Source organism: Patella vulgata, chromosome 3 (assembly GCF_932274485.2).
Source record: "Patella vulgata chromosome 3, xgPatVulg1.2, whole genome shotgun sequence".
Lineage (NCBI taxonomy): Eukaryota > Metazoa > Mollusca > Gastropoda > Patellidae > Patella > Patella vulgata.
Window position 1 is genome coordinate 22,114,593 of NC_065881.2, and position 27,574 is coordinate 22,142,166.

The following is a 27,574-nucleotide window of genomic DNA, read 5'->3' on the forward strand; positions in this document are numbered from 1 at the left end:
AATGGTTCAATTCTATTCTGTACTTACTACAAACGGCATCTCCTGCAGATGATATAAGCAAGCCAGCTTCACCTGTAAGTGTTGGCTAAAATCTTTTGATAGGTCTCTTTTTAATTCTATTGATATTTTGGCTTTGTTTTCTTCATTAAATGGAGGGCCTGACAAGGACAGTTGTCTAGTCGTGCGGATGGGACGAAACACCGAGGTCTCGTGTACACATTGGCGTGCACGTAAAAGATCCCTTGGCAGTTGGAATTCGATATAGGAGTAGGCCGTAGTGCCACTGCCCGGGCAAAATTTCCCTCATCGTGTATGGCGTATGCCCATCTTCCTTAGCCCAGTTTAGGAGCAGAACAGTAGGACCTTAAACCCCATTTCATTTCATTTCTTCATTAAATGTTAAAAAATCAATCTTAGTATATTTTAGCAAGTATTATTAAGCTGTGTAAACTTAGTTATTGGAAATAACCATCAGCTGCTTTAAAAGACGCTGATACATTACGGTCAAAGGAGTGGTGCAACTTGAACTTAGGTTTAAATAAAGTTTTGAGTGGGATGGGGTAAGCTCTATAATATTAAATGATCAATTTGCCTAGTAAGTCAGTCTGTGTCCTTTTGTTGTTTTTGTTTTTGAGTATAAATGGTCGAATCCCTTTGATCTGGATCAAAAATTAAATTTTTGATTTCATCGGATTTTATGGTTTTGTGGGATGAATATAAGCCAATGCTTGCATATAACTGATCATAATGTTTTGCTGTCAACACAGAAAGACACAATTGGAAATAAAGTAAGTCAAAACTTAAAAGAATTTCTATGTTTCTTCCTGCATTCGGCGCTTCTTTAAAAGTGTCATATTATTTGTTTGTGATTGAAAGGTTAAAGAGGTACTTCTAGAATGCATATTGAATATAATGTTGATATTGCTACCCATTTCACTCTTTGTTACAACAGTGTATTGATGTAATTCTACACAGTCAGAAAATATTTAAACCACACCTTTTGAACACCGTATAACAACAGTTTTCCTGAATTGACATAATAAATGTGTTAGAAGATATGTAAACTGGTATCATACATGTGCGTTACTTTACACGGGATCATGCGATTTGACAAACAAATGAAGGTAAAGTGATTGTATTACAGCTTACATGGGATGAGATAAGTTTTTTTTTGTATTTCTTGCCAAACTTAACAATTTTGTTGGCTTTAGAATGTTTTTAGATTGATGTAGGTGTACAATTTTGTCTGTTTCTGAAAACACCTGTGATAATTCTCTGAACTACCTGAACTTTTAAGAAGGGATTAGGTTTTTGATTGATTTAACAAACAAGATAAGTTGTTTGTTTACTAAATGTTGTCAGAAATTAAAGTCTGTCTAGTTAACAGTATTCATGACATCTTCTTTTGAACTGATTTATAGTTGTTGTTCCATAGAAATTATGAAAACAAAATTCTATGGTTGTTCATTAATTCAATTGTTCTGTCATAAAAGTTAGATTTTCTTGATTTATTTCAATAAGTTACCATGAAGAATTAGATATTTTCAAAAAAAAACATGACAATCAGAGGAGCCACGCTTGGTCTGTGGGTAGGATGTTGGCTCGCTAACCTGGAGGTCCCGTGTTCGATCCCTGCGTTAGCCGAGAAAGTTCATCAGGATTTTCCGGCATGGTTCCCCCATGTCAGTGTAGCACGACGGGTGGTCTGACAAGGGACAAGGTACAGTTGTTCGGATGGGAAGAAAAACAGAGGTCCCGTGTACATATTGGTGTGCACGTAAAAGAACCCTTGGCAGTTGGAATTCGATATAAGAGTAGACTATAGTGCCACTGTCCAGGAAAAATTTCCCTCATAGCACATTGTATGACATAAGACTGTCTTCATAAGATTAGTCGGAGCAGAACAGTAGGACTTTAAATCCCATTTCATTTCATGAGGCTCAGCCGCTTTAAAATATGTAAATTGTGGACAAGTTTATTTGTCAGGCCAGATGGTATTGTTAATATATATATGGTATATAATATAGCATGTCAGAATATATTGATCTCAGCATGTACATGCCAAGTATTGATTTATACAACTTTATAACAAGAAATTAAATTTAAGCTCTGGTGGTATTTTATATTATCATACATGGCCTGTTTTTCTCATTCAAGTATATGACTTCTTAGAAATGAAATTTTTCAATAAAATAAAACTAAATTAAACTTGACCTGCTCAAATGAACTAAAAAAACTTTATCAGTGTCTCAATTATGGGACTGGCAGGTGGTATATTTTAAAAGTATGAGGAGTCTTTAGGAGCGGGAGGAAGCCACAGTGTAAATAGAAAACCCACAAGGATAGACAGACAGTTGTCACAAACACTACTCTTTAGCTGTTTGAGACATACTTTCAAACCTTTCAATAGTGTGAATTAAAAAATTGGTATGAAAACCCCACTTTCATTGACTTATATCAAACCAAATTAACATGATTGTTACATTTCTAAACATAAAAATAAGTTTTGAATTGAATTAAAAACTTATGAGTGGATCTCACTGGAGCACTATGCCAAATATTACAATAGATCCCAGATATTTATGATATCATTGAAAGGAGAAATATTTTGACCTTAAGTATTACGAGGACACATGAGATTGAATTTAATAAGACAAGGTTTCATTGTTATGTTGTGATTGTATCAAAATGACAAAAACTGAATCCTGGATTTTTATGCAAGCAATGAGTGAACTGAATTTCTGATGACAAAGGAGAACATAAAGTGACTGAGAGGCACCTAGATCAGAACAGCCAATGATCTGTCTTTCCTTTTCTCTGAACTGATAAAACGTTATGTGATTATGTGATTTTTGAATCGTGGCAATTACTTAATTTATGCATATTTATTGATTAAAAATTTTATTTTATAGTTTTTTTTAAAACACTTAAAAAGTGTGATCTAAGCAATCATTTCTATAATTGTTTCTGATAAATATGATCTGAGTTATTTGAAGTCTTTCACTTTAACCTGTTGTTATTCATTTGTTTCCCACGGTGATCAGGAAATAGGCTCATCATTGCTTTAGTTTGCCTATTGTGACATTGTGCTTTGAAAATGTTTGGATGAAAACATGAAACTTATACATATTTATAAATGAAATCCTGAGCCAAAAACTGAAGAAATTTTGATCTATTAATTCACATATTAATCTTCATTTCTTCTCATTTCAGAACTGAATGTAAGAGATTCCAGAGCAGAATTTAAGAGGTTTCAGAACAGGGTTTACGAGATTTCAGTACACAATATAAGTGGTTTTAGAACAGGATTTCAGAACAGAATTTAAGAAGTGTAAAGTAGTGATTTCAGAACAAATGCTATTGGATAATAACCACTGAAAAAGCCATTTCAGAACAACTGCTTTCGGGAATAACTACTATCAACAATAACCACTAAAATCGGATTTTGATACAACTGCTGTCAAGAATAATCACTGAAAATCGGATTTGAGTACAGCAGTTGAGAATATCGAATAAAAAGGATCCATGTTGAAATTCAAAATGCAAAGAAGAACAGATAAACCTAAGCGACTTTCATCACATGACTTAAAACAAAGAGAGATAACTCGAAATTTCAATCATCTTGCGAAGCAGGTGTTGATTCCACTGGAACGAGAAGCGCTGCATAAATTTATTCGTAGATATCAGAGGAATCGTAATGTTTCTGAGTTATATCAGTCTATGGTTTTTATTCTCACGACTAATGAAAAACAACAGTTGTTTCCATACATACGATCTATGATACCGGAATCAGACCGCATTGAGTTTGATCATTATATGGCTTCGGATCAGAAAGTAAGGAGAGATTCTTATATTAAACTTAGTCCACCACCTACAAATCATGGAAATTTTCTACATCCAAGTTCAGCAGGTAAATATGTTTCTTATCTGATCCAGGTGAATTTGAAATTAAATAAGGAGTCGCGGTGGCTCAGTGAGTAATATGCTGACTCGCTAATCAGGAGGTCTCGGGTTTGCTCTCAGTGTTGGCCAAGAAAGTTGCTCGGGATTTTCTGGTGTGGTTTCCCCTTGTCAGTGGTGCAGAATGGAGGGCCTGACAAGAACAGTGCCTAGTTGTTCGAATGGGACAAAAACAAGGTCCTGTGTAGCACATGAGTAATAGGTTGATCCCTGGTATTTTAATATGTAAATAAATATTGTATTTTATAGCCAGAAAGAGTGCTCCAACATATCAACAGAATGTGAAAGTGATTATGTTAAAGAATGATAAATCATCAGAAACTCTAGGATTTAGTATACGAGGAGGATTGGAATATGGTTTAGGGATTTACATTAGTCAGGTTGATCCTTTATCAGCAGCAGGTAAGTTGTTTCATCTTACTAATATATACTGATATACAATGAAATTACACCACATAATTAACTAGATATGCTTGCGACATAATATAGCTGAAAAAGATATTGTAACAACCTTACTTTACTATGAAATGAAATGAAATCGTGTTTAACGTCCTACTGTTCTGCTCCTATACTGGGCTAATGAAGACAAGCATATGCCATACAGTGTGCTATGAGGGAAAATTTTGCCAAGGGATCTTTTACGGGCATTCCAATATATACACGGGACCTCGGTTTTTCGTCTCATCCGAAGGACTAGACAGCTGTGCTTGTGAGGCCCTCGGTCTTGCATCACTGACAAGGGGAAACCACGCCGAAAAATCTGGATGAATTTTTCTCGGCCAGTGCAGGGATCGAACACCCGACCTCCAGGCTAGCGAGCCAGCGTCTTACCCACTTAGCCACATGATCCCCACTTTACCATGAAACATAAGTATAAGGGGTAAAAACATCCAAAACAACCTTATTTTACAGTGAAACATAAGTATAAGGGGTAAAAACGTAAGAAACATGTGTGCCCACCTCTAGCTTCTGAATAGTTGCTTGTGGGAACCTCATCCTTACCCGCACCATATAATCATGATTTTCTACATTCACATTCTGAGAGAATTTAATTTTGTTTGTTTGATAGTATTAATATGTGGTGCGTTTATGCGATATTGGAAACATCATTCTCTCATTTTATGGTCTTGTTCTGATGTTACATTCAAAATTGCAGGATTAAAGTGTATCTCTCAAACAAGATTTACAATTATGCATTAATGAAAGTACATGGTTTTCACAATACAGATTGACAAAAATTTATAAATTGCAGGTGTTTTGACAGTAGAACATTGCTTGTCAAAGACAGGTGATGCTTCCTGGAATTCCTTTCTTAATTCCTGTCTATATTTATTTTAAAACTTATATATGAAATGCTCTAAATTATTTGATTTTATTGAATTTTCTAGTTCTGTCCATAAAATAAAGGTCGATCGCATAAACGTAAACAAAGGTAATTTTGTTTTGGTCTTATCATGGAAAAACATCCTTCATATAAAGTAACTGACAGTGACAAGACAAATTTCTTTTGAAAGATAGTAGAAAAAATCAAGATATGAATAACTAGTGGTGTTAAGAATATTACCAGTAGTAGATTATATTACATTTTATGATGAAGACGTGATTCATATTTTTAAGCATCATTCACTGTGGAGGTAACTTTAGTACATCAACTAAAGGAGACTTCCTGATTCATAAATAGATTTTATTGTTAATTTATTATTCTGAGAAAGAATATATATGTTCTAAAATAGTTACATAATTAGGATCTCTGATATTGAAGGGAATTTACCTTAAAGCTAGGTTCCCAGAAAAGTATTTATCGGGTGGTTATTTCCAATAAAAGTATGGCAATTTTGGTATATATGGAAAGTAGAAATATCCAATCTTACTAGAAAAATACTGGATTCCCTGAAAAACACTCATGGAGCGCATACAGGACAAAACTGTAAGGGTTTCCCTAATCGACAGCCCGACGATTAGGAGTGTCTGCACACGAGACGTCGAAGGTTGCACGCGGAGATTGAGCACTTGGTGTACATGTTGATAAACTTTATGAAGAGTCAGACGTACAACACTTTCTGAGATAAAAAGCATGGAAAAAGACACGGGGGTTGATAATACGACAATTTAATTAGGCTTCGATATTTGTAATAAATAGTCAGCGATAAAGACAACATCGTCTAGGATAAAGGATAAAGTTACCCTTATAACAGCTTAATAGTTTTTTTCTAGTCATTCATGCATATAAAAAAATAGTATACACTAAGCCAATCAGTAATATATCTTTTATGAGATACTCTTCCTCATGTATTCTCAAGGGAAAAAAATGAGGATTTCTCAATCCATTTTAACCATAGGATTACCAAACCAAGCCTAGTTTGTCATTTGTGGTGTTGATATACAGTAAATATGTCACTGCATCCATGTCAGATATATTTTATTAACTTAAGATTGTTAGGAAATTTTACACCCAAAAGATTAACTGTAAGGATCTACTCATTCTCTAAATAAACTCCTTTTTTTTAAAAAGAGAAAAAAAACCTGCGTACTATTTTAAAGTGTAATTCTCAGTTGTCAATTCCATTTTCATAGGCCGGTGCGCGATGTTGTTGAGTCCCAGGTAGTCGCGACTCTCGACTAAAATATCTCAGGTTTGCATTCTGGACTGGGCTGAGAAGACCCTTCAGGAATTTTCAAGTCTGGCATTGATGTCTTTGAGGCTGGCAAGGAAAGTGTGCCTAGCCATTCAGATGGCATGATAAATCAAGGTCCACCCATGTATGCATTGCCATGTCTGTAAAAGAACCCTAGACATCTCAACTTTAATAAAAGTAATATTTCAGTAAATTATCCATTTCTCATCATCAAATTTTGAAAATGCATTTCTGCATGTATAGTTTGTAAATACATTCACATTACCCTACTTCCATTGATAAAATCTGCCCAGTCTATTAAACAGTTCTTGCGTATGTCACTATATTTTTTTTAGTTAGTCAGAGCTGTATATTTATCATGGTGTTAACACACGATTGAAAAAAGATCATAATTCATGATCCTTGAGTCTGTTGAATAGAGAAGGTTTTGAAAGGAACAGGTTATTGTACTGTAGGGTAATTATACATGAGATCATTTCTTTATGGTTAAAAAAGGTGTGTTATATTAACATGCATGTATATAGGTTAATATCCCACTCTGATTATGCTACTTTCATTCATAGTTCTCTTCTACGCCAAAAGTTTTTTATTTTTTATTTGAATGGACAGTGATACTTCACTGGATACAGCTTGTGCTATAAGGCTAACTTTTGATATGGTCTTTATTTGTGTCAGAAGATCTGTGATAAAAAAATGTGTTAAAAACACTTTTAATTTGAAAGGATATTACTACTTCATTGGATACAACTTGTTCTAGAAGGTTACCTTAGGTATTTATTTCGTTAATTATCTAGATTGATGGTATAAAAAATGTGTTCTTTAAAATTTTTATTTTTATTTTTTTTATAAACAATATTTACTTCTAAATGTCATTTTAGGATCAAATTTTATTTCATTTAAAATTGGATTGAGGAACAGACTAGGCCTATATTGACCCCTCTCCAGTATTTGCACAAGTAAAATTGAATTAATGTACATGCAGAACAGAATATACGACAAAAACATATATACAACTTCTATTACTTGAGTTTATGTTTGGTTTTTTTTAAAATTGAATTTTAATGGATATTACTACTTCAATAGAAACAACTTGTGTTAGCAAGCTACCTGAGGTAGTTCTGGACTGGGGGCCATAGGCTCCTGATCCTGGCTATATGAGGGACCCTCAGACACTCCCGGGGTTGAGGGAGGCTCTCTCTCATTGTAGTAGAAAATTGTTAAAAAAACTGACTGTAAATGGTGCTTTGTGGAGAATATCCTGAGTACCAAACCTCTATGAATTATGCTTATGAATTCATCAAAACGACATAAATTAATAACTAATAAAAAGGGCCCCCAACCTTCTCTAGGGACTGCCGGGCCTACCATACAGGCAGGCTCCTTCTCAGATCATTGCTGAGGTATTTATTTCGTTAATTTTCTCAGGCTACGAGGTATTTAGTTTGTTCATCTTTTATGGTAAAGATTTGTGTCACTAGATCAAAGAGTGTTAAGATTCATATTACCTCGGTTTAATATATTTAAAAAAACAAAAAAAGCTGTGCATTAAATCTGTCTAGACTGTAGTCTCTATGCATATTGTATAGTTTGTTCAATTTATACTAATATATTTTTTAGATAAGATCTAGGAAAATAACTTTCATGATTTTTTTTTTGTATTCTCAGTTAAATGTATGAACTTTCATGATATAACTGTTCATTTGAGGATTTCACATAGCTGTCCCAAGTAAAATTTTTGTTATCCTATTTAATTTAGTTTGAATTTGAAAAGATATGGTTACTGTGTTAATTGCAAGTTAAAGTAGCTAAGTCTCTAACTAAATATCATCCAAAGTCTTCGACATTGAAAACACAAATTATTTGTCAATTTAAATCTTACCGGGAAAAGATGGGCTTCTGATATCCAATATTTAAGACAAAATAAACATTTTACCATTGGTACACGAATGCGAGGCTATACATATTCCACAAGTCATGTCAAACGGTGACACTATATTCTTATCTGGAGAGCATGCGCAATAAATACTATCGGTGTCGACTGGAATAACCAGACGCTAGAGATTGCCACTCGATTGAGATTTCTGGCGTATTTCGCTGAAAACAACTGATTTTAAATTAGCGTAAAAACGGAAACGATTGCATGTAAATCAGTTTATATACATTCATATTACATTATTATATGCGTTGCGACCCATTTGTGTCAATTTCTAGGTCCAAATATTAGCGATTTAGTTCCTTTAAGCTAGATTACCTAAGGTAGGCCTATATAATAACTATTTTTTTTTATCATACATGTAGCATATTTTAAAAAAACCCCAAAAACATTTTCCTTGGTAGGATAATTTTTTTTTAGAATAATAGTATATTGAACAATTTTGAAATAATCGAAGGAAAACTCTAATCTTTCGTGGATCATTGAAGCTTTAATGATTTTTTTTTTGATATTTCTAGTACTGTAGTATCGAACAATTTTAAAATATGTGCAGTAAAGATTCTAATCATTCATGGGTCTTGGAGGCTTAAATATGACTTTTTTACTATTTCTAGTATGATATATATGTATTTGCCAAAAGCTTTTACATTTTTTTATAAATAAGTATACAATCATTAGCTGTTATTATAAATGTGTTTGTGTGCGAGTAGTTTAAAGAATATAGACGACAACATCAGATAGGACTGTGTAGCTGATCTTTTAATATATACTATTCAAAAAAAGTAGGGGATATTTGATTTTTAAGTGTTATTAAAGTCACCTAATGAAACTGACGAAGAAACAAATGACAAAATGAAATGAAGTTCACATTCATCGATTTATTCCAAATGATCGTTAGACTAAGTAAGGCACAGACTGACCATTATAAGGGTAAAATGATACCCGAGGTCAAACAGCAAAGTTACCACAGCATCACAACCAAGTCAGTAACGGGTAAATCCTCCTCTGTTTGCCAAACAAGCATTTATCCGACGTGGCATACTCCTAACGAGACGTCTAAGGTCATTTTGGTCCAGATTGTCCCATTCCTGTTGCAACGCAGCAGCAAGTTCTTGGACATTGGCAGGACGTTGATGACGGTGACACAACATCTGTCCAAGCATGTCCCAGACATGCTTGATGGGGGAGAGGTCGGGACTCAGTGCTGGCCAAGGTAATGTGGTGATGTTCTGTTGTTGGAGGTAACCTGTAACGATCCTGGCCCTGTGACATCTTGCGTTGTCATCCTGGAAGATGAAACGGCGGCCATGACGTCGTGCGAACGGCACAACATGGACTGCCAAGATGTTGTCCCGGTAGTACTGGCCTGTAACACGCCCTGCAACAACATGTAAAGCCGTTCTTCCAGCAACAGTGATGCCTCCCCACACCATAACAGAGCCACCCCCAAATCGATCATGTCTGATGACGTTAACGTCTTAGAAGCGCTCGTTTCGACGACGCCACACCCTCCTACGTCTGTCCAAAAAATCAACAGTGAACCTTGACTCATCTGAAAACATCACATTGCTCCAGCGTCGATTATCCCAGTGTTGACGATCCCTACACCAACGACGTCTTGCCTGAATGTGATGATCTCTCAAACAAGGGATCACGCGAGGACGTCGGGCGCGAAGGTGACCCATATGCAGTCGATTCCGAATCGTCTGGCCACTCACTCTCACACCAGTGTCTGTTTGAAGACGAGCGCTGATCTGATTTGCTGTGATGACACGATTTCTCAAGGCCAAGGTACGGATAAATCGATCCTGGGCTTGAGTTGTCGCCCTTGGTCGACCTGAGCGTGGTCTGTCCTGTACAGATTGTGTATCACGGTATCTGGACCATAGCCTGCTTATGACAGACTGAGAAACATTCATCGTCCGCGCCACAACCGCCTGTGTTGTGCCGATCTGTAGCATGCCAAGGGCACGTAACCTTTCATTTTGGGTAAGCCGACGCATATCAAAATTTGTTTTCTGGTCACTTAAACAATTAAACTGATGTTTCCACCCTGGAATTCAATGCCACAATGACTGTAACATTCAAAGTCAGAGTCGTGCAAATCTTGGGTTGGACCCCCATGATGATCCCAAGCATCACCTGCATTCCATGCGGTAGCTATTGGTGCATTTGGGCGTCACATGTAACTGGAAATGTTTCTTCTGTTAGGTTCTATAGTGACTTTTTTCGTAGTCATTTGCATATTTTAGTATTATGCCCCCAAAATCAAATATCCCCTACTTTTTTTGAATAGTATAGTTGAATAATAGTTCTAGGAGAAGATAAATTTGTCAAGAAAAGATTGGCTAAATTGGGTGTGTTATTCATAAGTGTGTTTTACATTATTATTCCAATGTTGACAAAACATGATGTTTGTATTTTAAGGGATTTAATTTCTCTTTTACATTGATGTCCTGGTCAAGAGATGTACTAGTTATAGTGTTGTTTTAGTCTATTTTCTATTTTGTTTAAGACATTTATTTTGTGTAAGGTATTTATGTTTTTATTTTATCTAAGACATTTATGTTCTATTTTGTGTAAGACATACATGTTAAATTTTGTGTAAGACATACATGTTCTATTTTGTGTAAGATGTCAATTTTGTGCAAGACATCTACCAAGTATATTACTTTTTGTACAAGACATATATGTTCTACTTTGTATGATATTCTATTTTGTATAAGACATTTATGTTTTATTTTGTGTAAGACATCTATGTTCTATTTTGTGCAAGACATCTGTGTTCTATTTTGTGCAAGACATCCATGTTCTATTTTGTGCAAGATATCTATGTTTTATTTTGTGTAAGACATCTATGTCCTATTTTGTGCAAGATATCTATCTTTTATTTTGAATAAGACAGCTATGTTCTATTTTGTGCAAGATATCTATGTTTTAATTTGTGCAAGACATCTATGTTCTATTTTGTGTAAGTCTGGATGTTTTACTATAGAACATGTTGCATATTGTTGTAATATATACACACTGAACATAAAGCACATGATACTCAATAGTATAATATTTGATATTGAATTCATACTTTGTGTATTCTATTCAGTTGGTTTTCTTTACAAAAACTTTTGCAGGGATTGTATTTCTCAAGACAATAAACAGGTGATAATCTAGTTCACATCTATTGTAAGATTACGTGAAAAACAACATTTTCATAGGTTTATTAAAGAGTAAACATTGAGATATATTAATTTGACCAAACGTATTTAATGCTTATTTATTAGGTAGGGCTTTTTTCAAAAAGAAAGATATTGCTCTGAAAATTACTTATGTAATGTAAATATATTTTAATACTTTTATTATTGTACAAAGGATTTCCTACTAAGGTTAATACTGTGGTTATGTAGATAATATTTATAGTATTTTTACTTTGCGCATTATGTTTTTTTTTTGTATCTGTGTTGTGGAGTTCACCCACAGTGTCGAACAGAGATTTTTCAAGACAAGAGTATGGGAAAAGGAGTTTGACATTTTGTCAAGAAAATGCATCATTCATTTTGAGAGTAATATGATGTTGAGTTTTTTTCTAAGCTCACATTTACAGTACTTAGGAGAACAGGTTTGAGGTTTGACAGTGCAGTAGTGCTTCCAAACTGCCATTGTTTTTTGTACCTGCATGCCATAAAAATTGCCATTGTGTAAATGGATGGACTTCTGTTTTCAGTCCTCTCCAAACTCTTAAGCCAAATTTTCCATGTCAGCACTGGCTAAGTGAGGAAGACGATTGTTCACTAGTCGCTCCCTGTGTTGGTTGAGAAAGTTCATCAGGATTTTCCGGCATGGTTTCCCCTTGTCATATTGATGGTACAAAATATCGAGGTCCTGTGAACATACTGCCATGCACTTAAAAGATCTCTTGTTAGTTGGAATTCGATATAAGCGTATGCCCATCCTAATTAGCCCAGTTGGAGGAGAACAGTTAGGACGTTAAACCCCTTTTCATTTCATTTTATTTCAATATCAGACCTGCAATTGTTACTGTGACAATTAATTGGATTTGAAAAATCTCCAAGGTCAATCTCAGACCACAACACAGGAGTACAATAGGAGATGTTAAGTATTTAAATGGCTCCTATAACAAGAAGTGGTATGAGAATAATACTCCCGTCAAAAGTCAAAACCTAGTAACTCACTTTTCTATCAAAATTGAGTTAGGACCAAATTTGTAGTTACTAGGGTATGTGCTTCCTGTTGTTGTACTAGATAGCAACTTCCTTCATTTGCCTAGTATGCGACAGAAAAACCTAGTAACTCAATAGTCAAATCAATGGATAAGCTGGGGTTTAATAATATTCATTCATTACGTTTCCTTTGATTTCTCAAAATAAGAAAAATGTGAGTTACTAGGCGTTGCCTTTTGACGGGAGAATAGGTCTACCCTGTATAGTGCATTGCAATAATTGCATTATTTAAAAGACTTCCATATGAAAAGTGGTATCAGGTGGTACAGAATAGTAAGCATACCCTGCATTGTACATCACAGTCATTATACCCATCTCTATAGACTGTGATATCAGAATTATTTAATGAATTGTTTATATATAATTATTCACAGATGTTGCTGGATTAGAGGTAGGAGATCAGATATTAGAGGTTAATAATATAGATTTAAAGAATGTGGCATTAAGTGGTGCTGTAGGAGTTTTAACTGGTTCTAATAAACTTAAACTTGTAGTCAACAGAATGAGAAAGGTTCCTGAATGGAAGAAATCTAAAGAAACCACAATATGGTAAGCAATGTTTTTCGATTTTATAAACACATTGATCTAGAAGTACCATATTAAAACTAAGGGAAATATTTGTTGTGATCTTACACATTCAAGGATGTATTTCCATTAATATTAGCTGGAGCAAATATGTTGAATTGCGTTCACATTGCCAGGATTATAATTTGTGAAAGCTGATGAAATAGATTAGTCCGTCTTTTGGCAGAGAGAAGATGTCACATAATCTTGATCTTCAAAAGAACATTGTGCCTTCTAATGTGGATTAAGGAATCGATGCCATTCACATTGAGTTGCTACACAAAACTTTGGATCAAGATCCTAATCAACCTGGGTGGATTTGTTACCAGTATTCAAGAAGTGGTTCAACAATTTCCACATCTAAATCTTAATTGCTTTCAAACAAAGGGGTCACAGTGGCTAAGTGGGTAAGATGCTGGTTCGCTAGCCTGGAGGTCAGGTGTTCGATCCCTTCATTGGCCGAGAAAGTTCATCCAGATTTTCCGGCATTGTACCCCCTTGTCAGTGATGCAGGATGGAGGGCCTGACAAGGACAGTTGTCTAGTCATTCGGATGGGACGAAAAAACGAGGTCCTGTGTACACATTGGCGTGCACGTAAAAGTTGGAATTCAATATAAGAGTAGGCTGTAGTGCTGCTGTCCAGGCAAAATTTCCCTCATAGCACACTGTATGGTGTATGACTGTATGCCCATCTTCACTAGCCCAGTTCGGAACGGAACAGTAGGACATTAAACCCCATTTCATTTCATTTCATTTTGCTTTCAAACACATGTAGTTGTATCTCCTAAAATTACTATCAAGCTGACAGAATGATTCTAATTTATCAAAAGTTGAATTATTGGAAGACAATCAGAAAAGTAAAAGAGCGTCTAAAATTGTTATTTGACGTACATCTATTTTGTTTTATCTTAATCCACATCAAATTGTGCTCACATTGATTACTTGGATTCAATCGGATTAAGAAGAGGCCCATCAAGAGATTTTAACCAACATTGATACGTGGCATTGGCTTGTTTATATCGCCTGTAGAAGATGCCTCTTCTTGCCAAATTTTCAATTCGTCATATCTCTATGATATAGATGCTTAATGGAATCAGACAATTTTGGGGATTGATATTCATTATGAAAGATAGCATGTGTATATAGCATGTATTTTACACAAATCTTCTTATTGTTAACCTCATTCACTGTCGCCCCCAAGAGATATTGTTGGTCATCATATTATACCCTGCATAATGAGTATGAGAAAAAAAATTGTTCATACACATAACTGTTATGATATAGTAAACACCCAATTATTATATTAGACATATTAAAGCTGGAGTACTTTATACTGTATGACATTATGATCTATATATTTCCACTTGATTTATTAATAGCCTATTATATTCTTACCGTTATATGTAGTACATCTATTTTACCTCGACCATGATCTTTCTACAAAGATATTCAATATAAATAATTTGTCGTCTATCCTATAATTTATGAAATTACAAACTATATTAATGATATTACTATGAACTTTATGACTAAGGGTCATGTTACAAACGTCTTTGTGACAAACAATCCCGAAGATATTAAACAGATTTATAAATCAGAATGGGAATACCACATTCAGATTTGTAAGTTTTTTATTTCATTTACGATGTTTATTAGTTTTACAAATTTATTACTTGATCATGATGTTATTGCAATGATATAATGATGCCGTTACCACAATTTATTCAGGTTGATTGAACATGAATTTTATTTTCTATAGTATTTTAATTGGAGATAACTTCTATTCGAATTTCTTTATAAACAAATTCCTCAAAGTTTATTTGAATGAACAATTATTTGAGTTTTCTTCCAAAAGTTGAATAGGTGCCAATGTAAAAGATCTTTCTGAATGTTTTCAAAGTAAGGTTTAAAGAATTAATGCTTGCTTAAAGTTAAGACATCTGAAGGAGATCTCTTAAAGACATACTTCTTTGACAATTGAGATCCTGAATATCACCAAATATATTCAAACTACTGGGAAAAACACATTTGTTGCCAAATATAATATATACATAAGGAGATACTTGAAGAAAAGCACAGTTTAAAGAGGCTGCCATTTTGAATAATAAATTGACAAACGAGAGGAAAAGGAAGGAATGGGACTTAACATCCACTCCCCAAAATTCTGGGACTAACTTATGGTATCAGAGTTTGCTTGTGCACATGGGGTCTTTATACTGGGAGGAAACTGGAGAACCCTACTTTTTGTCACATACCCCCTTAATTATAAGAAAGTGAATGGGTCAGTGCTGTCACACAGGCACAATTGCCAGGATATGAGTCATTACACTTCACATTGTAAACAATTTTTTTTTAACTGATTGTGCAAATTTCAATCAGAAATATCATACTTTAAAATATATCTTTTGTGGGTCAAACAGATGACTTAATTCTTCTTGAAGGAAGATATGGGTACTATAAGTCAATTTCTATTTGTAGGTTTGATGTAAGAAAGAAGAAGATGGTACCGCTGCCATCAGATGAAAGGATGATGGACAATCAAACAATCCGAGAAAGACTAGTTGTGTTGCGCGTGTTGAAATCATCAGATTTTATTGGTATGAATATACGAGGTGGGAACGAATATAATCTAGGAATATATGTATCTAGGTAAGTTATTTATCAAATTTGGGCCAGTTTGAAATCTCCATAATTAATCTGTATCATAAAACTAGATAGAAGATACCATTTGAGATTACTTAATGAAATCTTGTTATAACTTTGGGAGTATGTTTTGTTGCCTGGCAACTCATATTTATGACTTTTAGATATAAATTTTGGGGGTTGGTCCAAAGGATATAGAACAGTTTGCGGAGGTTATTGCAGTGGTGCGATATATATGTTGCATAGATTTCATATTTGTATTGCATATATTTCATAGTCTTCATTAGCCCATTCGGTGGAGAAAAGTAGGACGTTAAACCCTATTTCATTTCATTTCATTTTTCAGGTTAGATCAAGGAGGATTAGCAGAGAAAAATGGCATATGTTTAGGAGATCAGATTGTTGCGGTAAATGGAACAACTTTTGAGAATGTGAATCACACATCAGCAGTTGAGTTTCTGAGAGCTCACAAAACATTAAAACTCACCTTAAAGGTAATGGAATTTTTTTTTTATTTATTTGATAAAATGCGGTAGAACCATTCTATGAATACAGCATAATAGTGAAGCTTATGATTGTAATTTATCATGGTTCAAGTTATTCAAATGTATATAAAATATATAGATACAAAATTCTTTAAATAACATCTAGAAGAAGGATTTATAGATTCCCAGCAAAAAAAAAGCCAAACCCAAAAAAACACACAATATATGTGTGGATATACTACTTGTTTGTTGTTTTTAAAATAACATTGTTTTGTAACACTTGAAAACATCCTTGAAAAGTTACTAAATTTTGTTATTTAATAACAGAAGTTGGGTTTGTATTTTTTTTCTATTATGAATGGATAAAGATATAGACAGATTGTTATTTCCAACAGTTTGAATGTATGCATGGGCGTCACACATAGTGGGGTCCGGGGGGGATCCGACCCCCCCCCCAATTGTTTTTCTGGGGAGATCTGAATATACTTGGACCCCCCAAAAAATTTACATAGTAGGCCCTAACTCCTATTTATTTACAACAATTATTAGGATTAGTTAAGATTCTATCTGTATAAAACAATGTACAAATTAAAACACAAACACTTATGTTTACTTTTTGAAATCCATTTATAATACACAAAATGTACAAAATACTTTAAATATCTATACAACTTTCTTGTAAATGTCAATTTTCGGACCCCCCCCTATATATATTTCACGGCTATGCCTCTGAATGTATATGAATTTGAATAATGGTTATATGTATTATTGTAGGCTGTAGGTAGATATCCTGCTTATAAAGAAGTTTATCAGGAATATACATGGAGTGAGAGCATGGGTCGTCTAGATAGACCACCTCCAGGTAATAATCAATCTGATTAAAACACAGACCCTATTTCGTTTCGTTTTTTATATTTCAAAATTTCGTTTTACTTGTCTTTACTACACTAGGTAGGGTGACCCATGTACTTACAGAAATAAAGTCCACCGCTGATAGTTCGAGACTACCACTGAAGCGTGCACATTCGCCGTGCCGAGACCAACTTTCTGACAGTATGATACTATAAATAGCCATGGCACGTGCAATTCTCTACAAATCTATCAACTATTACAGCCGTAAAAAATTTATTGTTGACGATTTTGAATAGCAGTGAAATTAAGCTTCTTGGTTATTACAGCAGATTTAGAAATTACGTTCGTTTCATTTTTTAAATCGCTTTATCATTAACTGTACCGTTAAGAGCGGCATCTTTTGGTTTAGTACAAATAATATCTCTGAATCCTCAGGTTAGACAGGAACATGATACTAGCAGTAGTTTCATTTTACTTTTACAAGGTTCTTTTAAACGATTGTTGAGCTACCTAACGTGCTTATTTCTAAATTCAATTTCTTGTTCTAGCTTTCTGTTATGTTTCGTAAAAAAGTAGTCTTGATTATCCCGACCTGTCAATCAGACGTAGAATGGTCGATAGACTGGTTAAGCGAGACTAATTTCAAAACAAGGGCACGTAACCTATCTTTTACTCAAAAGTGTCTGGATGTTATGGACGACGCTTGGAACCAGTTTTCAGTCTATTATTTATAAATGATTAATGGTCATAGCTTATTAAGTACAACATGATCGTTTATTTGGTGACTATAATTGTGTGAAACTGATTTGAGGTTTGGCATATATATAAATATTGTGGCGTAATTGTCGAGATATATGGAGATATTTATTTATGGTGGGTCACCCTACACTAGGATTTGGAAGAGTTGTTATCATTGACATGTTTTGGATGGTGTTAGGGATTAGCCAATGAAACGATCTGTTAAGGCGAGGTTTAGGCATGTTTTGCACTGAACTGTGGGTAATCCATTAGAAACATCAACGCTGGTTGGTTAATCAAATGTCTGACGTCATAGGGTCAAAAGCCGCTAGTATGACCTTTGACGTGATCAGATCTTCATGTAGTGTAGGCCATAGTAAGTATAAAAAACCGAAACGAAATATAGATCTGTATTTTAATCAGTTTGTGTAATAATATTCTATTAACTTCCTTTTTGAAGTAGGTGTAATCCCTTATTATCTCACCGCAGAATTAATATATTTCAATTGGGTCATATATGTCTCCAAAATTGATTGAGCTATATCTACTTGTAAATTGATCCCTGATTGTATAACTGTAAAAAACAATATCTGTGTTGCTGATTTATGATTTGATAAATCACATATTTTTACGGGAGTACTCCTACTTAAAGTATTTACACAAATTCAAATCGCAAGGTTTCACATTGCACCACCATTAGTTTTGCTTTGCACATCAGTTTCAAAAGCACCTCTTATTAGTTTCACATTGCACCTTTATTAGTTTCCCATTGCACATTGACATACCACGTTGTACCTCAATTAGATGTTCACTTCACACCTTGTATGGGGTAAGAATATGTATTATCTTTACAGACGACTCCACCCACCTTTATATACAACTTTCAGCACAGTATTCACATTTCTTTTGTAGTGTTTATTTTTTCCCTTATTCACATTTCGCTATATGTTTATTCACTTTTTACACTGTAAATCATACTTCATGTTACTACATGGCATCTTAAAAAAAAAAATTATCTTTAAAATATTTTCACTCAGTATTCTTGAACATTGTCTGTTCTCTTTTCTCAGCATAACAATTTGTCTTATTGGTAAATCCTTTGACTTTGATAATTTTGTATTTATTAACTCTGCTGACGGACATCAGTGTTAACTTTTTGACAGCTTAAATGTTTTATTTCTCAGAAAACAGATTAACAGTCAATGAAACACCGATTAACAGTCGTTTCTCACTCAGACAGCAAGAATCACCTCAGATTCAGAGAAACCATTATATTCAAAATTCTACACATCAAGGGAGGTTATCCTTACAGAAGGAAGTTCTCCTTCCTAGAAAACATGATATTACATATTCAGCTCCATACGAAGATGCTTGGACATCTTCTGGCTTTGGTGATGAAGAACATAATGGCAGTTCAGAAACTTTTACGAATAGCAATGGCCGACATGCTCAGAATGGATTTAACACCGATTACACAGAGAGTGATTCAGGACAAGACGATTATACAACTTTCTTAGAACGTAAAGCAAAGCAGGACAATGAGAAATCTTATTCAAGGGAGGCAACCCTTCGAGCACGACATCACCCAGAACATAAATTAAAACTTGAAGAAATGTCTACAAGTTTTAGTTCTCCACAGTTAAACATAGCAGAAGATGGTACAGTGCGGACGTACATTTTACCAGATCAGCATCGGACACTTCATCAAAGTCAACCTGATATACAAATTACACAACCTACCGAAGAATATGCTCCGGTTCTTCGTAGACCAAAGTCTTCCAAAAACAAAGGAATTATGTATGTCCAGAATCATGATCAACCTGGAAACTATGCAAGTCCAATTTATGCAGCGGTGCAAAAGAAAAATCCGAAACCAATTGAAGAAGCGCATCAACCATACAGACAGCAAATGTCCAAAAGTACTCCCTCACTAGTCGTGAAAAAACCACAGCCGAGGGTTTATTCTGCGTATGACGATTTCCACATGTATAATCGTTCTCAGCGTCTAGAACATTCTCGGGTTGAGGATCCAGAGACTGACTATGACGTGGACAGTAGTGAGGCTGTGGTAGTTTTTAGTGAGAATGACAACGATGACCCGAAACATTCGTCTAATGTTTATAGTACTATAGAAGAAGTCCCTCATATGAATATAGAGGATGCTCATTTATCTGACGACGACGAATTTGAAAGCTCTAATGTAGAAAATAGAATTTTATTATTGGAGAACAGAAAATCAAATCTTGGATCTTGTGAAATAAGTCGAATGGCAGACGAACCTACATTAAATGGTGCTAGTAAGTATAAAACTATTTTAGATTATTTTTGATTATTTGACCCCTTTTTAAACTTTTCAATTTTTTATCCCAAATTTATTATTGATTCCCTTTTTAAGTGCACAATTCTATTATGCAAGATAAGTTATGTAAGATTTAGAAAAAGAGTTGGCCGTTCTCACTATAATAGTTCAAAAAAAGATAATGCAAAATGAATATATTGAAAATTTCATTCAAATTACTTGATTCTGAGCTAAGTTTTCACCGTTTGAGGTTTTGACAAAATATGGCATAGATTGGTTATTATAGAAATACTTGTTATTCGAGACTTAGTCTTAGTTTAAATTGCCATTTTAAAATTAAATCATTAAATGGCGAATCGTGTTTTTATCCATTTAAAACTCTGCCATCCAATGGAGAGTTGATTATGGATGCATCATGTGAATAAATGTCTAAATGATAGTTTATATAACATTTGAAGCTTAATTTGGCAGATTTAGCTCTTACATAATGCATCTTTAAGAGTCAGTTTTTATAAGAATCAGGCATTAGGGGTGATCGGTGCGTCTCCAGATTTGTCTGAAGAAGTGTGAATTAAGATGATTTTCTCAGTATTTTAGTTTGGTATAATCTAAATGAAATGGGAATGTTTTCTTCAACAAGTTTTCCACAAATGTTTATTTTGCCGATATATTCCAAAATTGTATTGTTGGAACAAGAAATTGGGCTCTTAAAAATATATGTTATTGTAAATTTGGGTTATTTTGAAAACACTGTTACTAAAATAAATTTAATTTTTAATTGGGACATCTTGGATCCTGATAATTTGCCAGATATTTATGATTATAGTGTGTCCTCTGTGCAATGTAGTGAGTTAGTGGGAACATGTGTTTTAAATTGATAGCCTGACTTTTCAGTCACAGAGGTCCTATAATAGAAGCTAACTGGTTAGCCTAAATATCTTACATTACATTTCTCTACCTTCTCCCCTGATTTTTCACTCGATACTATCACAAAGAGCACTATTTTATTATTATATTCACTGCCATATATTTTTTCCTTTTATTCCACCCTTCAGTTTCAAGTCCTCCTCCTAGCACTAGAAAAAATAGCAATGGTGCATGGGCGACCATTAAGAAAAAATTGAAAGGAACAGAAAAGGGGAAAAGTTAGTCTTTTTTATATTTAATATTAATATGCACAAACTTTTTTACATATTTAAAATTAAGATTCATTAAAGTATTAAAAACTGTTGTTATCCCTTCACTCCTAAAGAGCACTTTGTTATATGAATTAATTTGATGTGTCAAAGCGCACTAAAGGGAGATAACTCCATATTGACATTTCAAATGGAATGAATAAATTTAAACATTAAACCTTCTTTCTAGATGCATTTTAAGAGTACTGGTAGATTGATTTTAACTTACAAATGTTAAATCTTTAATCAAAAAGTCTGATTTGTGGATATTTTTTACAATACATTCTTTACCTTTTTTTGTTTTGTTTTTTTTTTTCAGAAAAGAAGAAAGAAATAGAGGATGGTAAGTGCCAATATTAATGATATAATGCTGTACAGAAAAAAACACTTCTAGATGTATATGTGAAGCTAATGTATAGAGAAGTGTTCTTTCTGAAATTATCATACCTGAAATTCTACTACGGTATATTGGATTTTGGATGACATAAAAGGAAGAATACCGGTACTCCCAAAGAAAACAACAGTCTGAATTTAACGCTTTAGCTCTGGAGCTGCCCGAAACTGCCCTAATTAGAACTCCCTAGACCACCAGAGTTACGTGTATAGCTGTGTTCAATAATTTTATGTTTTATTATTATTATTATTATTATTACAGCATATTTATAGTACGCCCTTTCATATAACATGTTCAGGGGCACTTTACAAAATGACAATGTAATCATATAAAAAAAACAACAAGATTATGGACACGTTAACAGTTGTATATACAGTCAGTTAAAAGCTTGTTTAAATCAATGTGTTTTAAGCTGTTTTATTTTAAAAGAATATAGAGATGTGCAACATCTTAAACTAAATGGTAGATTATTCCCTAAAGCTGGGGCGTGAAAACTACAAGAGAGCACTGACCATAAGAGACAAATTGAAGAGTTTTGAGCTTTAAAAGTAGTTTATCTGATGTATGTAATGTTTCAGCTCCTAGAAGCGTATCTAAGAAGCGTGGAATGTTTGAACAAAGTTTTGGTTCTCAGGTTGTGAACAATCATTGTGTGGATAATTACAATATGATGATGATGGAAGAACATGCTAGAAATCTGCTTAATGAAGATGAATGTGCTGCCGTTATCAGACATGTTAAAAATTATCATGAGCAGAAAAACTTGGAGAGATTAACAGAAGCCCTACTTCAGATTCTTGATACATCGGAAAAACTACAACTGCTTAAAGATATCAGGTTAGTGCCAAAAGATAACAATTTTTTCATTCCAAAATAATATATTCGTAGTTAATAATATATGTGTGAGCCTTTTGTGGTCAGACTTGTCTGTATGTCAATCCAGCAGTCCACAATTCTGGATTTGTTTTTCAGGTAAAAAGAAAGAACATGGGCACAATTCCATCAGTTTGCTGTGAAAATAACTTATTGTGTGTGTCCAAAGCCACAGGAGCCTGGCCAATATATGTCAGTTTTTACACTGGTTTATTTGGCCGATCAACGTGTTCAGACGACAAAGTTATACTGACTTAACTAGCGCAGCATTTTTAACTAGTTTAGCTTAAAGCAAAATTATGGAAGATTAGATAAAGAGCTGCCAGTTCTCGCTAAAATAGTTACCAAATAGATAACTTCACTCTAAGCCGAGAAATCCTCTTTTTAATAACACTGTAGCCTCAATTGTCATTGTTACAGTTGTTACAATAATAAACAAAGACTTGTTTATCCATTTTTATGGTTATTCATAAACAGCTGTTGAACTGCAGATCGAATTCAAATCTCTGGAAAATTGAACCCATCAGATGGCATCGAGAGTTGATGGTCTTGTCATGTTAATAAATATCTAATTAATAGTTTATATAACATTTCAGGCCAAAAGAAAGACCCGTGATAGGCAAATTTAGCTCTTGCAAAATGCATGTTTAAGTATTTGAATGACATATAAAATGCTATAAATTATCTGAGATATTAAAATTTTGGAATAAATATTTCAGAGGAGTTATCTACCCTTACCATATTGCATTATTTGATACAAGAGTGAACATCTATGAGATACAAGAATATGAACGAATGTCTACAAAATTACACCTGCCACTTCATCACAACCACAAACAAATATCTAAACCACAGAAAAACTTAATGACCACTGTTATAGGTAGGGGTTTTTCATAAAAATTCTTTTAAAGCCAATTTTTTTTTATATTTCAATTTTATATATTTTCCCAAATCTTCGGTAAATGTCAAACTTTGTTTCAATCTGATCAAAATACAGATACTATTGTGTTTCGTTGTTTATAATTCAAATTTTGTTTTATTTTGTAGGGTCTTAAACTGTTTGTAAATAAAATGCATTATGTTTGGTTGGGGGTGGGGGGGATTAAATCAGATCTATATAATATCGAAAGTGCAGTAAAATGAAAGAAAATTTAGATCTGTATTTTAATCAGATTGGACTTTTTTTTATATTGAATTAATATTACTTGTGTGTTTTTTCACTAGACTTCCATTTTAAACCATTACCCAACCCCAACACAGTTGTTCCCCTTTATTCTGTTTAAATTAACAGTACTTACTTACTGTAATATTGGGCTTGAAATCAGCACAGTAAGGTTTTGGTATGGTGATCTTTATTTCAGATGAAGAAAATAACTATAAACATGCCCCAGGACCTTTTCGCTTGAAAAGATGTATACATTGTACATCGCTTGCGGTGTTAGGTGGCTGAGTGGTTTAACGTGTGTGCCTCGGATCATTTAGTCTGTCATTGAGTCAAGGGGTGTGGTTTCGATTCCCCGCTTGTACGTGACAAGGAGTAGGATCGCTACTCCATTAAATTCCATTCCCCTCTCTCTCTCTTGCAATTTTAGTGACTTTTTTGTGTTTTATCCACAGGTTTGTCTTAAGGTTTGGTTTGCTGTCGTCCTACATTTCCTATTAGGAAGGGAGGGTTGACTTTGCCGATTGCAATTTAACTTCCAGGTGTATTCTAGAAAACATAATTAACCTCAATAACATGAATAAATTCTGTAGGGAACATACAAATTGATTTGTATGAAGTTGGTACAAATTACAGGTATGAGAAAGTTTTGGATAGCTTTTGTATGTAACTCTCATATTGGTTAACTTTAATTTGGTATAGGTTATAAGTCATAGATAGTTTTGTGTGGACAACATAATTTTTTTAAGATCTTACAGATGATGGTGGTCACTTTCATATTAAAACTGTTGACCAACATAAACGAGACATCGATCATGAGAAGGAAGTCATTCATGAGCTGAAGTCAAGTCAAAATTTAAGCTCGGATTCAGACTCAGATAGTGGAAAAGAACAAGTATATGATTTCACAAGGCAAGGTAACAGGTACTATATGTATTCAGGAGGTTTTTTTACTGATTTTTGTTTCTTTTTTTTGTCTTTTTTATTCATTTTCTTTTCCTTTTATTCCTCTGAATTCATTTTTACCTTTTTATCACTTTTTTAAATCTTATGAAAATTATCATATTTATTTTCTAAACCTTTTTAAATCATTTTTTAAAAAAAGTATTATTCTTTTTTATATTTTTTTCTAATATCTGATTTTATAATCATTTTTCAAGAATGATTTTACAAACTTTTCTAATCTTTTTCTTAAATAAAATTTACTACATTGAGATGTATATTCGATAAATATAATTATCATAATATTGTCCGTTGTGTGTAAGTTGTATTGTGAATTACAGTTTTCTTATGAAGAAAGATGTTCATACAACAATTTCATGACAGTGTCTTAGACTAAGCTAAATTTGAACACCAATGTTGGATATTGTATATAAATCCCAGGGGCAGATGAGCATTCTGAATGGTAGGATCTCAGTTCTGGGCCCATGATCAGCATCAGGAGTGTAACAGGTGTCAGTGATTATTAATTTTCAGGTAGACTTTCAAAAATGACTTGAATATTCAAATAATTTGGAATTTATTCTTCAGATCCGGTAAGAAGAGACAATTCTGAAGATAGTATAATTGTTTATATTTCGAAACAAAAATTACATTTAGGTGAGTTCAAGGATATGAAAGATTTTGAAAATATATGATCTTTTGAATTAATTGGTAAAGATAACTTTAGATAATTATGATGTGAATACAAATAATTTATATTCATTGTTGAATAAACAAATGTTTAATTTTTTGGGTTGAATTTATCAAAAATTACTTCTCTCAAGCACATTAGTATTTTATTCACACAACAACCAATGGTGTTTTTTTTTTAAAGGTTTATTATTAACGGGTGGTGAAGGGGAATACCCTTCTCCTGTTAGAGTAGATAGAATTTTACCTACAGGGGCTGCAGCAGATGATGCCAATATACAGGTAGGTCAATAGTAAATTGGGAACTGTCTTAAAAAAAATGAAAATTATTTTATTCTTAGCTTGTAAGGGAAATAACTCTGTATGTGTAACTCTTTCATTTGGTCGCGGACTAGTAATTTTTGCCATTGACTTCAATGTTAAATGGCTGTAACATCACAGGCTGTAGCTTTTTGCTCAACATTCTGTTGGTTCCAATCTTTATAGGCATAATGGGGACCACATTTGGCAATATCCTCATCATAATTTTGTAGGGGGTTGACCGCTTAGATTTTTTACTACAGGGTTTTGATGTTGACTGGGGTGAAAATCTCACTTCCGACACAATGATTGCTCTGCAGAAAGACACTTTACACCCCCTATCCCTCCGCTGTAATATCATCAGTATTACCCAAAACTGCTATGGAATTGCAAATTTGATCCCTTTTCTCCAATTCTAAACCAAAAAGTCAACCCAAAAATGCAGGAAGAGGGGAGAAAAAATTTAAGGTAAAAATTGTCTTTTTATAACTTGAACTACATTCGTCCATCATGAGATAAGGGGAAATAATTACTAGTCTGAGTCCTATATACCTGACATGTTGGTGCTGTCTGAACAGATCTGTTGTTATCTAATAAACAAACATATATGCAATGCTCTGGCAAAAGATTATGAAAATCCATGCATTTTCAGATGAGCAGTGTGGCATTCTGAAAACACTATAATACATCAGAAAACTGCGGAGTTTCAGACAGAAATATAAAAGCTCATGAATTTTGAATTCCGCACAACATTTTTATTTTTGAACATAAATGCATTCTGTAAAAAGATGAGATAAATTCAATATAAATCAAACACGAACATACTTTAAAACAGTAATCATGATGCAATATTAGACTTTTTAACACTTTCATCGAAAACCACACAATTTTTCTCTGTTAACGTAGTTTCAAGTGCCAAATTGTGGTCAAATCTAAGATATTGAAACATGCAGTGCCTATGAATTTTAAAATATCTCCTATATAGCTATATTTCCATAGGATAAGTAAGTTGAAATAATCTGATTTTGTAACACCCAGTATGGAATCTGATAATTTAAAAGCACATGAATTTTTAATTCCACAGTATTTTCAGTTATTTAAGAGTTTATCAAAATTTTCTGTTAACCTTAAAATGTTTTCTCCTTTTCAGCCTGGTATGATTCTATTATCTGTAGATGATCAAAGTTTAAAGTTCAAGTCGTTAAATCAAGTTCAAGCTGCTTTAAAGAAATCTTATAATAATAAACGTAGTGTGGCCATGAAATTAGTTCTTAAACCTATTATACGATATTAATCTTTATCAAGGCATTTATTTACTTATCATTATACTTAAATATCTCAAAGAATTCATACAAAATTTATACTTACTTAGTTATCAATATGTTTAATATTTTAATTGTTTCTTTCATTATTTTTTATCCCATTAAATATTTGTGAAAGAAAATCACCCATCAGTTATGTTATATAAATTAATAAGATAATGTTTTTTTTTTAAATTTGTGTTATTGGTAATTATAATGTTTAACGAAAATGTAGAAGAAATAGTTTTAAATAATGTGATATTTAGATCTTGATTTATGAAGGTGCTAAATGTTTGGCATTTAATATTTGAGACTAGAATATATAAGATACAGAAATTAATATAGCCGCTCGTCATTTTAATGATTTTTAATCCCTTACAATATTGTGAAA

General features: G+C 33.5%; 1 protein-coding gene across 7 annotated transcripts; it reads left to right on the forward strand.

Moving 5' to 3' along the window:
* Positions 1–984: 984 nt before the first annotated feature.
* LOC126815412 (uncharacterized) lies at positions 985–27,574 on the forward strand. Of its 7 annotated transcripts, none has more exons than XM_050541031.1 (16): positions 985–1,124; positions 3,214–3,910; positions 4,210–4,362; positions 13,139–13,313; positions 15,808–15,978; positions 16,319–16,466; positions 17,232–17,319; positions 19,232–20,344; positions 21,402–21,491; positions 21,841–21,864; positions 22,494–22,752; positions 23,508–23,668; positions 24,700–24,867; positions 25,481–25,549; positions 25,767–25,864; positions 27,033–27,574. In XM_050541031.1, exons 2-16 carry the CDS (start codon positions 3,526–3,528, stop codon positions 27,174–27,176), a joined length of 3,246 nt encoding a protein of 1,081 aa, XP_050396988.1. In that variant the 5' UTR covers positions 985–1,124; positions 3,214–3,525; the 3' UTR covers positions 27,177–27,574. The 7 variants fall into 7 exon arrangements, with proteins under 7 accessions (XP_050396988.1, XP_050396989.1, XP_050396991.1 ...); XM_050541032.1 differs by having other exon boundaries at positions 24,709–24,867; XM_050541034.1 differs by lacking the exon at positions 24,700–24,867.

What these genes read in the sequence shown, in the direction of transcription:
- LOC126815412 (XM_050541031.1), top strand. Translation starts at nt 3,526, where the DNA reads ATGTTGAAATTCAAAATGCAAAGAAGAACAGATAAACCTAAGCGACTT. An exon ending in TGATCCTTTATCAGCAGCAG is followed by an intron (nt 4,363 to 13,138) that starts GTAAGTTGTTTC and finishes AATTATTCACAG; the next exon opens with ATGTTGCTGGATTAGAGGTA. An exon ending in CAACTGCTTAAAGATATCAG is followed by an intron (nt 22,753 to 23,507) that starts GTTAGTGCCAAA and finishes TAAATATTTCAG; the next exon opens with AGGAGTTATCTACCCTTACC.